General features: G+C 38.0%; 2 protein-coding genes across 2 annotated transcripts; one reads left to right on the plus strand and one right to left on the minus strand.

The window, feature by feature from the left end:
• The first annotated feature begins 2,917 nt into the window (after positions 1-2,917).
• Positions 2,918-6,300, plus strand: xpa (xeroderma pigmentosum, complementation group A). The gene is made up of 5 exons (XM_023403215.2): positions 2,918-3,326; positions 3,472-3,577; positions 4,008-4,173; positions 4,861-4,978; positions 5,077-6,300. Exons 1-5 carry the CDS (start codon positions 3,044-3,046, stop codon positions 5,229-5,231), a joined length of 828 nt encoding a protein of 275 aa, XP_023258983.1. The 5' UTR covers positions 2,918-3,043; the 3' UTR covers positions 5,232-6,300.
• A 1,690-nt stretch (positions 6,301-7,990) lies between these two features.
• kpna7 (karyopherin alpha 7 (importin alpha 8)) lies at positions 7,991-12,638 on the minus strand. The gene is made up of 12 exons (XM_023403214.2): positions 12,497-12,638; positions 12,265-12,408; positions 12,105-12,190; positions 11,782-11,950; positions 11,503-11,602; positions 11,141-11,223; positions 10,455-10,541; positions 10,173-10,349; positions 9,663-9,896; positions 8,763-8,945; positions 8,499-8,645; positions 7,991-8,322 (listed from the first exon to the last, which is right to left on the minus strand). Exons 1-12 carry the CDS (start codon positions 12,560-12,562, stop codon positions 8,236-8,238), a joined length of 1,563 nt encoding a protein of 520 aa, XP_023258982.1. The 5' UTR covers positions 12,563-12,638; the 3' UTR covers positions 7,991-8,235.
• Positions 12,639-13,762: the final 1,124 nt, after the last annotated feature.

The raw sequence follows: 13,762 nt of genomic DNA on the forward strand, positions 1-13,762 counted from the left end.
ATTCCCCCTCTCTCTGCATCCCCATTTCCTGTTTTCTCTACTGTGCTATCCAATAAAGGCATAAAAATCCGAAAAAAATATACTTAAAAAAAAAAAATCTTACTATAGTGAGGCATAAAAATGTCATAGTATAGTAAGGCATAAAAATGTAAAAAAAATGTCATAGTATAAAAATGTAAAAAAAAATCATAAAATGCATAATGCATATGCATAATGCATAAAATGTCAAAAAAAATGTCATATTACAGTAAGGTATAAAATTGTCATACTATGACAAGTCGTCAAAAGTCATAGTATAGTGTGGCATAAAAATGTTAAAAAACGTCATAGTATAGTATGGCATAAAAGGTTAAGAAACATTATAGTTTATTATGGCATAAATGGTCATAAAAACATCATAGTATGGCAAGGAATACAACGACATAGTATAGTAAGGCAAAAATAAGTCAAAAAATGTCATAGTTTAGTAAGGCATAGAGATGTTATTCTATGACAAGTCGTCAAATGTCATAGTATAGTAAGGCATAAAAATGCCATAATATGACAAGACATTAAAAGTCATAGTATAGTTAGGTATAAAAATGTCAAAACACATCATAGTATAGTAAGGCATAGAAATGTTTTATACTATGACAAGTCGTCAAAAGTCATGGTATATTAAGGCATAAAATGTCAAAAAAACCTCATAGTACAGTAAGGTATAAAAATGTCATACTATGACAAGACGTCAAAAGTCATAGTATAGTAAGGTATAAAAATGTCAAAACACATCATAGTATAGTAAGGCATAAAAATGTCATACTATGACAAATCGTCAAAAGTCATAGTATAGTAAGGTATAAAAATGTAAAAACACATCACAGTATAGTAAGTCATTGAAATGTCAAAACACATCATAGTATAACAAGACATAAAAACGTCATTCTATGACAAGTCGTAAAAAGTCATTGTATAGTAAGGCATAAAAATGTCAAAACACATAGTATAGCAAGACATAAAAATGTCATAATATAGTAAGGCATAAAATGTCAAAAAACGTCATAGTACAGTAAGGTATATATTTTTTCATACTATGACAAGTCGTAAAAAGTCATAGTATAGTAAGGCATAAAAATGTCATACTATGACAAGACGTCAAAAGTCATAGTATAATAAGGTATAAAAATGTCAAAACACATCATAGTATAGTAAGGTATAAAAATGTCAAAACACATCATAGTATAGTAGGTCATAAAAATGTCAAAACACATCATAGTATAACAAGACATAAAAATGTCATTCTATGACAAGTCGTAAAAAGTCATAGTATAGTAAGGCATAAAAATGTAAAAAAAAATGTCATAGTATAGTAAGGCATAGAAATTTTATATTATGACAAGACGTCAAAAGTCACATTAAGGCATAAAAATGTCAAAACACATCATAGTATAGCAAGACATAAAAGTGTCATAGTATAGTAAGGCATAAAAATGTAAAAACAAATGTCATAGTATAGTAAGTCTAAAAATGTTAAAAAATGTGATAATATAGTAAGGCATAAACATTTTATTTTATGACAAGACGTCAAAAGTCATAGTATAGTAAGGCATAAAAATGTCAAAAAATGTCATAGCTTAGTAAGGCATGGAGATGTCATACTATGACAAGTCGTCAAAAGTCATAGTATAGTAAGGCATAAAAATGTCAAAACACATCATAGTATAACAAGACATAAAAACGTCATTCTATGACAAGTCGTAAAAAGTCATTGTATAGTAAGGCATAAAAATGTCAAAAAATGTCATAGTATATTAAGGCATAAAAATGTCAAAACACATAGTATAGCAAGACATAAAAATGTCATAGTATAGTAAGGCATAAAATGTCAAAAAACGTCATAGTACAGTAAGGTATATATTTTTTCATACTATGACAAGTCGTAAAAAGTCATAGTATAGTAAGGCATAAAAATGTCATACTATGACAAGACGTCAAAAGTCATAGTATAATAAGGTATAAAAATGTCAAAACACATCATAGTATAGCAAGACATAAAAATGTCATAGTATAGTAAGGTCTAAAAATGTTAAAAAATGTCATAGTACAGTAAGGCATAAAAATTTTATACTATGACAAGATGTCAAAAGTCACAGTATAGTAAGGCATAAAAATGTCAAAAAATGTCATAGTTTAGTAAGGCATAGAGATGTCATTCTATGACAAGTCGTCAAAAGTCATAGTATAGTAAGGCATCAAAATGTCAAAAAACATCATAGTATAGTAAGGCATAAAATGTCAAAAAAACATCATAGTATAGTAAGGCATAAAAATGTCATACTATAACAAGACGTCAAAAGATGACTGGCAGTGTAGGAGTTGGTTTTGATTGGTTTTTCCCCTGTAATGAACACAGTGTATGGTCTATCAAATTTTCAAAATAAAATAAAATTCATTCCACAGACTAAGATTAAGAGTACTTCATAAAAATGTAGAGTCAATATTTGTCTTCAAGTGGGGTGGAGTAAAAGTAATTTTTCCCTCCCAAAAAATAATTCAAGTAAAGTAGATACATGAAAAATATAGACTACTTAAGTATAGTACTCAATTAAATGTAATCATATGTCCTAGATTAGTTAAAGAATAACTACAGTATGAGATCTTTGTAAGATCGCGAATTGATACCCCCTTATTCCATAGCTTTACATCTTGTTTCCCAATACCTATATATGAATAAGTATGTATTGCACTGGTACTTCGACGATTACATCATAACTGGAGTATTAAGTAAGCAAGCTTTGATATAAAGCCTTATACTGACATTAGTTTGGTGTTATTAACCAGCACATAAATGTAGCACTAGCGAGTAGCCTCATAAGGCCGCAAGGGGGCGGCAATACACCTACGAGTTCAAAATAAAACGAAGAAGAAGGCGCAGCCGGAAGCGTGCAGCTGTCACTTTTGTAACAACAACCTGGCGCTGCGCTTTGTATGGACCATAACAACGACCGGTTTGTAGAGTGGCTTCATTCATTTCCATGCGGTGATCGGTGTTTTAGGGAACAACATGGATCGCTCAGAGTCAGAAGGGGTGGACGCTGCTTGTCCCGACCCAGAGCAGAGTCCTAAACCCGAGCTTTCTGCAGCGATGCGGGCTAAAATCGAGAGGAACCGGCAGCGCGCGTTGATGCTCCGGCAAGCTCGACTCGCGAGCCGCCCTTTGTCTGCTGTGGAGGGCGCAACCTCGGCCAAAGTCTCCAAGACCATCGACTCCGGAGCCGGGTTTTTCATCGACGAGGAGGAAGACGGAGAGGAAGAGCAGAAAGCCAGGAAGGTGGTGCATCAGCCAGGTGCGTGTGTGTGCATGCATACAATATTTACTTCTCTCTCTCTCTCACTCACACACTCTCTCTCACTCACTCACACACTCTCTCTCTCTCTCTCTCTCTCACACTAACACACACTCACACACACTCTCTCATTCATTCATTCCAGCTCCGGTGATTGAGCCAGACTACTTGGTGTGTGATGAATGTGAAAAACCCTTTATGGACTCCTACCTCAGCAACAGCTTTGACCTGTCTGTGTGTGACAAATGCAGGTACACACACAATGAGCATGTTTGTTTTTCATGATCGCATTATTTCATTTGTGTAGTCATTGTTACATACTTTTTTTTTTTTTTTTTTTTTAATTTTCTCTGTTTTTAACCTCCCCACCACAGTCCTTTGTCTCTGCAGTAATGGATTATGTTTTATTCTTCTTCTTCTTATTATTATTATTATTTGTGCAAAGTAAGGACTAACGGATCACTTTAAGTCTTTGCCATTTTAAAGCAACTACAATTTGAATATTTGGTTTACATCATAGATGGGCTACATGTCATGTAATCTTCTGCTTATTTAGGCTTAAATTTAAAATACTGAAAGTTGCACATATCCAGGCACATAGTGGCATTTTCTGTTTTCCTGTCCTTTCTCCTTGAATCTCTTGATTGGATAGACTAACAGTTTAAGCATCTTTCTCTTCAGAGACAATGAGGAGAAGCACAAGCTGATCTCTAGAACTGAGGCCATGCAGCACTACCTGCTGAAGAACTGTGACCTGGATAAGCGAGAGCCTCCGCTCAGGTTTATACTGAAGAAAAACCCTCACAACCCACGCTGGGGAGATATGAAGCTCTACCTCAAACTACAGGTGGCGTGCATGCATGCATGCGGGTGTGTGTGGGGGGTATTGGGGGTCCTATGACTGACGCCTGAAGAATGCAGGTGTTCATTATGATCTCAAAAATAATGTAGCATATTATAACTGCACTAAATAGGTATACACTAACTTATACCATGCTGTGCTAAATCACAAACAGTAACTGTTGCACATTTTGCAAATTAACACTAAAATGCAAACATTGCATTTCAAAACTTCTGACTGACTTTTGTCCCAAGAGTTTGTAGGTCGAGGTTACTGTCCCTTTCATTGTCCTTTTTTGTCCGTCTTGTGCTGAAATGATAAATTGGCTAATCGATTATTCATTAATCAAAAAATGAATCAACATTTGTTGGTTCCAGTTTCAATGTGAGTATTTGCTGCTTTTTGTAAATAAAATATCTTCAGAACTTGAGTTGTTGCTTGGACAAAATAAGACATTGAACATGTAATCTTCGGCTCTAGGAAATTTTCCAACATTTTATCAAGACTAAATAATCAATAAGTTAACCAAAAATCAAAACAAAAGTGAAATGAATTGCTCGTTGTATTCCTAAACTAAAGCCAGAAACTTTTTGGTCAAAGGCCAAACAACCCTGATTGTTCTATAAGGTTTTTCTTGCCCCAGCTATGCCTTCATGAGTCTGCTTCACGTGTTTGTGTGTGTGTGCACTCCAGGTGGAGAAGAGATGTATGGAGGTGTGGGGTTCAGCGGAGGCTCTCGAGGAGGCCAAGGAGACGAGGGAAGAGAATAGAGAGGTGCAGAAACAAAAACGCTTCAACAAGAAGGTCAAAGGTTGGTTTCCTTTTTGAGACAAAACTCCCAAATGCCAAGTCAGTTACAGTAACACTGTGTGGAGTTTAAACATCAACATTTGTGTGTGTCTGTGTCAGAGCTGCGCAGGGCGGTGAGGAGTAGCATGTGGACCAAAGACACCAGCGTTCACCAACATCAGTATGGACCGGAGGAGGTGGTAGATCCAGAGGAGGACCTCTACAAGAAAACCTGCACCACCTGCGGACATGAACTCAACTATGAGAAAATGTAGACATTCACACTCACACTCACATACACACACACACAGTTACAGTTGACAAGGAGAAGATGTTTGGTGCTTATGTGGAGACCCTTGCCTCTCACAAACTCTCCACTACAATTTTTTTGTTATTATATAAATATATATATAAAACACTCCATCTTGATCATTTACTGGGGGCCAAAATCACTCTGTGTGACAGAGACTTTTTTAGGTCAGTAGTAATAGTATTTTAAATGGTTGTCCCTCACCTCAGCGTAAACGTTGATTCAGTATTTTGCCTCTTTTCCTGTTAGGAATTCCCTTCTATGTTGGGCAAATGAAGGGAGGCATGATATTGAAATCTGAACGAAACAGTGAATTATGGGGCCACTTTCTCTTTATTATTGAAACCGATATTAGCATTAAGATTAAAACTCTTCACTCACTTCTCATCACCGTTTGTGGCCTTTTTCACTCTGACTGTATTAGGTTATAAACAATATGGTGGTTTAATTGGCCGTTATCAGGGACCATCTCACCATGCATTCTATAACATCAACTTCTAAATTATAATCTGAGACATTCAGCTATCTGTCATTGGACAAAGATCTAGTGGTGTATAGTTCTCAGTCTGCGCTGAAGCGTGTGATTTCAGACTATTTAATAAATATTGGTTTCTGAATAAATGTTTGATACCATTTATCATCAAGTAAAGACACAGGATGTCATTGTCCAGATATTCACTTGGGGATGATAAAGGAACAGTGTTGTGGGTTCTCTCAGGGGTTATTTAGATCTATTCAAGACTATGAGATTGAAAATAAAAGTTTATATCTTTGTAAAATAAAAAAATTGATTTCATGGAAAAAGTTCACACAGCTGTGATGTAGGTTTATGTCACTTCATTTGTTAGAAATGCTCATTAATAAATTATGAAAAACAAATATATTAAGGAAAATAACTTGTTTTTTTATTTTCTGTCTATGGAAAGTCTTCAAATGTTTTATGGCAAATAAAACATTAAAAAACAAAATGAAATATTTGCGCATGCTTTGCACTCTTATGCTTAGTTTATTGTAAATAAAAATATATTCTAAGTCGTCTTGGCCAGATTTTCATTTGTACGAGTTGCACATTTAAGTCACTTCAACTACCATTCAGTGACAGATGTGATGATATCAAAAGTTCAAGATGATGGCGACCGACAGCAGGAAGTGGAGGGCATGGAACTGAAACAAGTGTCGTACATTTCCATGTTCTGCATGGCTTTATGGGCACAAAGTTGTGTATGTGGTGTCCAGACCTTCCCTGGTGCTCCTGGCAGGTGGTGGGGTGGTCTTGTGATATTCTGAACCTTTTCAGGATCATCAGAGGTTAAAGATGGCTCCATTGTAGCCTCCAGTGGAGATGTCTCAACATCCAACTAGAAAAACAACATGTACTTTATACAGTTGGGAAACAGAACTTAAGTGAAATCTAATTTTCTCAGACAATCCACAAAGCTGGCCACATTGTTTCAAGTGGTTTTTAATGAAAGGGCAAATTCATGTTGAATCTACACAGCATAGTAAACGTTGATATAAGTGCAGCTATGTTATCTATTCAAACCGGGATGTAGGGAGGCATCAGCATAAGTCATTTTCAAATACCAGTCAAGATACAGAGGTTTTTACAAGCTAGGGGAATATATCAACATCAGTGGATAGTGGCATATGTTTCTGTAATCTTAATGTTTTTGCATCTAGAGGCCTTATACAGAGGCAGCAGACAGTAAATAGACATGTTATCCTTCAACATGATTGGCAGGGTCTGAGAAAAAAATAATAGAACAGTCAGTTCTGGCTTCTGCTTATTTACAGTAGACAAATCACATTAGTCAGGCCATAAAGCCATTAGCAGCAGAAACATTTTTTCTACAATACAATCTGAATTTTAAAAAATTCACTCATCAGATTTGACACAGTAGCTGTAAAAAATGTTTGCTTATGGCCTAATCATCCACTCAATATACTTAAATGCACAAAGAAAAAAATGTTACCAACTAAAGGTGAGATGAAATAACTGATCTTACCAGATAATGGTGCAGCAGGTGCTATAACTGTCAGTCAGTGAAGTGTTCAGTCTGGACGACAGATGTCTTAAAGCGAGAGCAAAGGGTGGCATGGGTGTTTTTTTTGTTTTAAAAAAAAACAAACCTATGTATCCTGTAAACCTATCTATTTTATCAGTTCTGAAAGAAAGAAGTTGCAAGGTTAAAGGGTCAGTTACCACAAATTAATAAAACACTTAACATGGGATCCATCCATGTTTTGGTTTAACTTGTTGAAAGCCTAGAGCAAGAAAAACTTAACACAGAAAGTCAGCATGGAAACTGCCGAGTGTTGTGGTGCCACGGTGTCTAAAAATGTTTCCAGAAATCCCTGATCACATTTCTTATAACTGTACAAATAAAACCAAACAATCCATACTTTTTTTTTTTTTTAAGAACATGACAAACCACATCCTCCAAACAGACAGTGACACTTGACAAAGACAACCTTCATGAGGTAGACTGACTATTAGACTACATTTTAGCTAGGTGTACCCAATTACTAATTTTGTTAGTTTTAGCAGCTACAGAGGCCACCATTATCTACAAGCTGCAGACCTTATGGTTTAAATATTTCCAGATTGACAAAAAACCAGATGAATTTTCAATGCTGGCAAAAAAAAAAAAAAAAAAAAAAAAAAAAAAAAAAAAAAAAATTCAAAAAATAAATGCTGATGACGATATCCTGTCAACTCAGGAACATGTTTTACCATTTCCAACTCCCCTTAGAAACTGAACTGCAGCTAGTCAGGACTTTGCTATAGTTTAATTTACATATAGCTCCACCTCAACATACAAGCTTACATTTTAGTCTTGTACCCAGGAGGCCTATTGTTGGTACTGTTGGTTTATTTACCAGCTTGAGACAGAATATGGAATGTAATGTCTTAGATTTATTTATTTTCCCACATGAATTAAAAAACACATACAATACACAAGTTGAGTTTAAAATTCAAAGGTTCTCTGAACATCAGAGCACTGAAATTCAAATGCATCATCAGTAGTGGCAACCTTGACTCCCTCAATGTCATCCTAGAAAGACAAGAAAAAAAAAAAAAAAAAAAAAAAAAAAGAGAAATTACAAATAGACATTACTTCTAAAGCCCTTCTGCCAAGACTTCCACAAGGATTACTTCACCTTCAGACACAAATGAGCTTAATGCAGCAAAGAACTTAGATATGCAATTTGCCATGTATCAGCCACTTACATCACCAAAGTATTTCTCTATGAGGCTGTGCGCAGCCTGGTACACCATTTCATTGTCATGGTTCTGCAGCATCTCAATGCGGTCCAGCCCTCCCAGCTCTTCAACCAACAGGCTAAGTTTCTCCGTCTCACCGAGCTTGTCAGCTGCCTGAGAAGTCATACACAGTAACTGAAACCATCTGATATCTGGTCATTTCAGAGTTCTAGTTGAGGTTTTAGACTATTTGGATGCAAGTGTTAACTCTGAAGCCCACCCCCTCCTCACCATGAACATGTTGTTGATGCCATCCAGTATGACCAGAATGACTTTAGCATCTTTGACCTGCAGAAGGTTGATTAGTGCCTCCAGGGCTCCACTCTGCACAATATGGACCACCTGCTCCACAGTGGCCCCACTGGTGAAGTTAGTCACTGCCCATACTGCCTCCCTTTGAGTCTTAAAGTCTCCCTGATGGGGAAAGAAAAATGTATATATATATATAGAATTGTTCACCTGCTTGCTTAACATTTGAAAACCAGTGAAGACTATGCCGTTTTTAATTTCAGAAAGGATTAAGTGTTCCTTATCCCTAAACATCTAAAAATTTAAAGACCCACTGTTTTTCTTGGCTGTTGCAAATTTGTTTAAGATGATTGTCACAGGAGTGCAACAACATGTAAGATGATGTCACCATGTAGACAAGCAGAAAAACCCCACATGGTCTAGTGCACTGTCTTTGTATAGACACTGGCCTCCAGACAGCCATTTACAGTCCCTTAACTTTCTACAATTTAATCAATTAGGGATTTGAATCCATTTTGTCAGTTCAGTCAGTCATTTGAGGGGCATTGCATCTCTGTAGTGCTGTCACAAACAAGTACAATGATTTTAAATTTCTAGCTTAGAAAGATTAAGTAGCTGGTTAAATTTCAAGTCAGAAAGTTTCATGATAGAAGTACAGACACCATTAACATTAAGGGGCTCTGTTCCATTTTTGTTCCAGTAAGTCAGGACACTGAGCCAACATGTACAATACCAGGACCCTGAAACTGAAGCAGCTAAATGAGCTCAGCCATCAATTTTGATGTACACTGTGACATGCATCTGGAAAGCCCTTTACATATTTGTTATACAGTATACAAGTAGTTTCACATGCCAACTAATCCCAGTTCATGATGTACTCACATTTCTAAGTTGTTCTACCAGAGGAGGGACCAGTCCGCAGGTGATGAGCTGTTGGATTTGCTTACATGGTCCTGCAGCAATATTGGACAATGCCCAAGCTGCCTCCTTCTGCACACTTGCCTTTGGGTGCCTCATAAGTTGAGGTAGGACATTCAGAATTCCAGCATCAATTGCCGTCTGGGTCTGCAGGTCAGAGCCGCTCACTATGTTCCCGATGGAGCGGAGGGCTGGGGTCTGGAGGTTTTAATAAAAAATAAAATTTAAAAAAATTAAAAAAAAAGACAGACATGATTTAGATTCATACCCGACAACATTTTAAGGTGGTGGTGGGGGGGTTCTGCAATATTGTTTTCTCATGAGGTTTCTGCAAATTATGGGAGTTCCCCCCAGAGAAACCTTGAACTACAGGAGAGTCCCAGGAAAAATGAGCATTGACAGGTACACTTGGATTACCTCACTGATACAAGTTGCTACAGGACAGTCGATTGTTACTGTTTGAGAACACACTACCATGACAATGAGCTCCTCATGGCTCATGAGCTCCACCAGCCGGGGGACAACGCCAGTTTTTACTACAACATCAATACGGTCATTGTCGCCATCTGAGAGGTAGGAGATGGCCCAGCATGCATCAGACAAGATGTCCTTATCACTGAGATGGAGCAACTGGATCAGAGAGGGAAGCACCTGAAGGACAAGTGCAGCATATTAGTCATCTCACTGGTATTGTGGGCACCTTTCTGGACTGGAGAACAGCAAGAACTAAGCTGGGATGGGTAGGGGGTCACTTACCTGCAGGACTGCAGACAAGGGTGGAAATGGGTTCTTATTTCGGCACAAGTTGGACAGAGTCCATGTTAGGTTACGCAGGTAGCCAACCTGGGGAGATAAATCATAAGTAACAGCACTCTACAGTAGCATAAGTTAAACTACTACCACATAGTTGATGAAATGTTTCACTTCACTAAGGGATACACTACTGATCACAAAGTCAGTTTACAGGTGTTGAGGACTACTGCACATGTGAAAATATGAAATCTGATGAATTACCATGTTGTCATTTCAGTCAGGATCAGTTTGGACCGAGGACTCGTGTTGGAAAATAAAATGAGGTTTGGACCTTAGAAACCTGTAGCCCACTCATCTTGAGGCCTACTACTACTACTACATTTGCCAGTCAAGTTGACATGGAAGAAGAATGTGGGATTAACCTTGTTCTCCTTCAATTTAGGCATTTAAACTGTCCATCACAAGTTTGACAATGTTAAGAGTGCTATGCTAAATTGGTGGAATACACCATGCTTCACCAGGTGTTGGCCTTTTGAGAAGTCAGTGTAAATGTAGGTAAATCTGCACATGGCAAAAAATGTTTTGTAAGCCAGTTTTCTTAATTTATGATAAATTCATCACAAGTGAAATGGACAAATTATAGACTTTGGGTGCACAGTTGGAGCTGGTCTTGTAAAGTTTTGACTTACTGGTGTGTCTGGGCATATACGGGCCAGCAAGGCTGGGACAACATTGCACTCAATCAGGACATCTCGATAAGCCGAACCGTCACCTGTGAGTTGCATTTGGTGACAGTCGTACAGCAAGTCAGTAAAATGCACAAATTCTGGCTACACCATCAGTGCCTTTATTTTTCCACACTGAGCCCTTTACAGTGAAACAAACCACATTCCTAGTTAAATGCACCAGAAGGTGGGCAACCACTTAAGTTTTGTACTTTTGGAAACATTTTTCATTGGAAACAAACTTTTTCTGTTGAACACTCAGTTGCATTAATTTCAAGTCTTATTTGAATATGATGGCAACATAAGACATTAACTTATCATTTTACCTGCAATATTTCCCAGAGCCCAGACAGCCTGTTCACTGATATGCAACATTGGTGAGGCCAGCAAGGCAATGAAAGCAGGTACAGCACCATGTTCCACCACCTGATGACAGAAGTACAGGTTTATTTTCAGGTTATTCTGAAAGAGATTCAAGATGTTGAAGACATAAGTTCATCATGGACCATGAGAACCCAAGTTACTGTGAAGCTGGATGGTTACGTCATATTAAACATTAAGTTGACTATAGTTGTGCGTCAAAGGTTTTAATACAGTGTCGACACCTGTTGTGTATGCCAAGATGTTCCAGACGCAACGTTTGTCAGAGCCCAAGCTGCTTCAAATTGCAGAGTCGGCTCATCGTCCATAGACAGGAAGGAAACAAAACGGGTCAGCAGACCAGCATCAACGATCTCCTTCAGAGGAGGGTTACGTTCCTGAGAAAGCAGCTTCCTGGGGAACGGGTGGAGGAAACTTTACTTCAAGAGAAACGTTTTCCCAACTAACAGTCTAAAACTCAAATGTAGTCACTTATGACATAAGAGGGGTTAAAGGAATTCACATCTAATGAAGTACAGACATTAGATAATCATTACTGAGGGCTCACCTGGCTGCCTGACAGCCTCGGGTTTGGGACTCAATCCGGCCGCTGTTCACGTCTTTAACTATCTCCTCAATGGAATAAGAGGGGATCTATAAAATGTTAAGCAATATGTTAAAACTGAAACTAGTTTGAGTTCAATTGTTAGAGGTCTCTGTGAACTAACCATCTCGTTAGTGAGGTAGTCGGGAGAGAGGGCCTCCTCATCCGGAAGAGACGACAGCGTAATGTTTCTTCTCTTGAGGAAACTTTCATTCTTGTGAGCTTTGCGCAGCTCCACGCACTCCGCGATCCTTTTATCACGAAGTTTCTGCAAGTGGACAATATGCAGTGTCGGTAAAAAATAAAATAAACCGTATTAAAAGCCTACATAATTTGATAATTTAACATCAACTTACTGCTGGATCTTTCCCCTTGTTTTTGAATTTGGCGATCCGCTCGTCCACAACGTTCTTGGTGGGCATGGTGGACTGCTTTTTTTCTTTTTCCTAAGCACGTCCAACACGTCGGAACTGCTTCCCTCACACTCATGAAAACTTAATGAAACCTTGCGCAGGGAGCATATAAGTAGCAGAGCCGCCCCAGGTGAATCTAATTAGCTCTGATTGCTGTAACACCCCTATTGTTTCATTCACCTGCAGCTGTGCGACCTTCAATCAAGTAACCAAAGATTACAGGTCCCCTCTGGTGCCAGCTAAAGGTTTGTTAAACGTCTGTGTGTTAATGAGCAAATGTCCCAGTCTTTGCCGTAAGAACAATGGTATAAAACTACAGGCATTAAGGAATGAATTCAATGTCATTAATTACTGATTACCCCTAAATTACTAACAAGAAGGTTTGAAATTCCACAGTCTGAAAAGTTACGTGCTTTTACTGCAAATGCTGCTGTTGTAACCTATCATTGCGTGTCTTAGGCAATAGATGGCAGCATAACATAACTGACATCTATATAAAGCATTTCTGTGTAAGCGTGTGTTAAGGTAACTGTGATGAAATCTGACATATGCAAAATCAGAGGACATTTTTTATTTTTCTTCTGAATTCATGTTGTATCTCTATCTTTATATCTGCCAAAAGCAGAGTGACTACTTCCTAATAGTGCAGGGATATTTTAGTTACATTATTGCAGATGGAGGAGGTCAAGAATGAGTTAAAACAAAAAAAGGGAGGAGATAAAAATAAGTGGCTCAAACAAGTGGAAAAGAAGAAAGCGGGTGAGGGAGAAAGCACGGCAGAGAAAGAGTGTGACAGTGATGGAGTCTGCTCTTCCTCTGTAACAGCCAGGAAGGGCTGAACAATTGCAGCTAAAGTGGAGGTTTCCCCCAGACCAAGTTACAATGGCTTCCTCTTGATAGCATGCACACACACACACACATACACACATGCGTACACATACATATGCTGCACAAAACAGGGTCATGTGATTATGAGTGCTCAGACTCATGTACAGTATAAACACCCTCTGCAGCCTTATACCACCACCTACCTAAGTGTAGGTCGCAGCCCTCGTCATGGTTGTTTCCTTAACACAGAACCTTAATAAAAAGACATTTTCACTTCTGCATTTCTGTCATTCTATCTACTCATGTCCGCCTCTAAAAATTAGGTTAGCTTTTTGAAACACTCTCCACAGGTGATCAATCTTGAAATCTCACATAGTGGCG

Source organism: Seriola lalandi, unplaced genomic scaffold, assembly GCF_002814215.2.
Source record: "Seriola lalandi dorsalis isolate HSWRI2012SDOR001 ecotype SW California unplaced genomic scaffold, Sedor1 jcf7180002054071, whole genome shotgun sequence".
In the NCBI taxonomy this organism is placed as follows: Eukaryota; Metazoa; Chordata; class Actinopteri; order Carangiformes; family Carangidae; genus Seriola; species Seriola lalandi.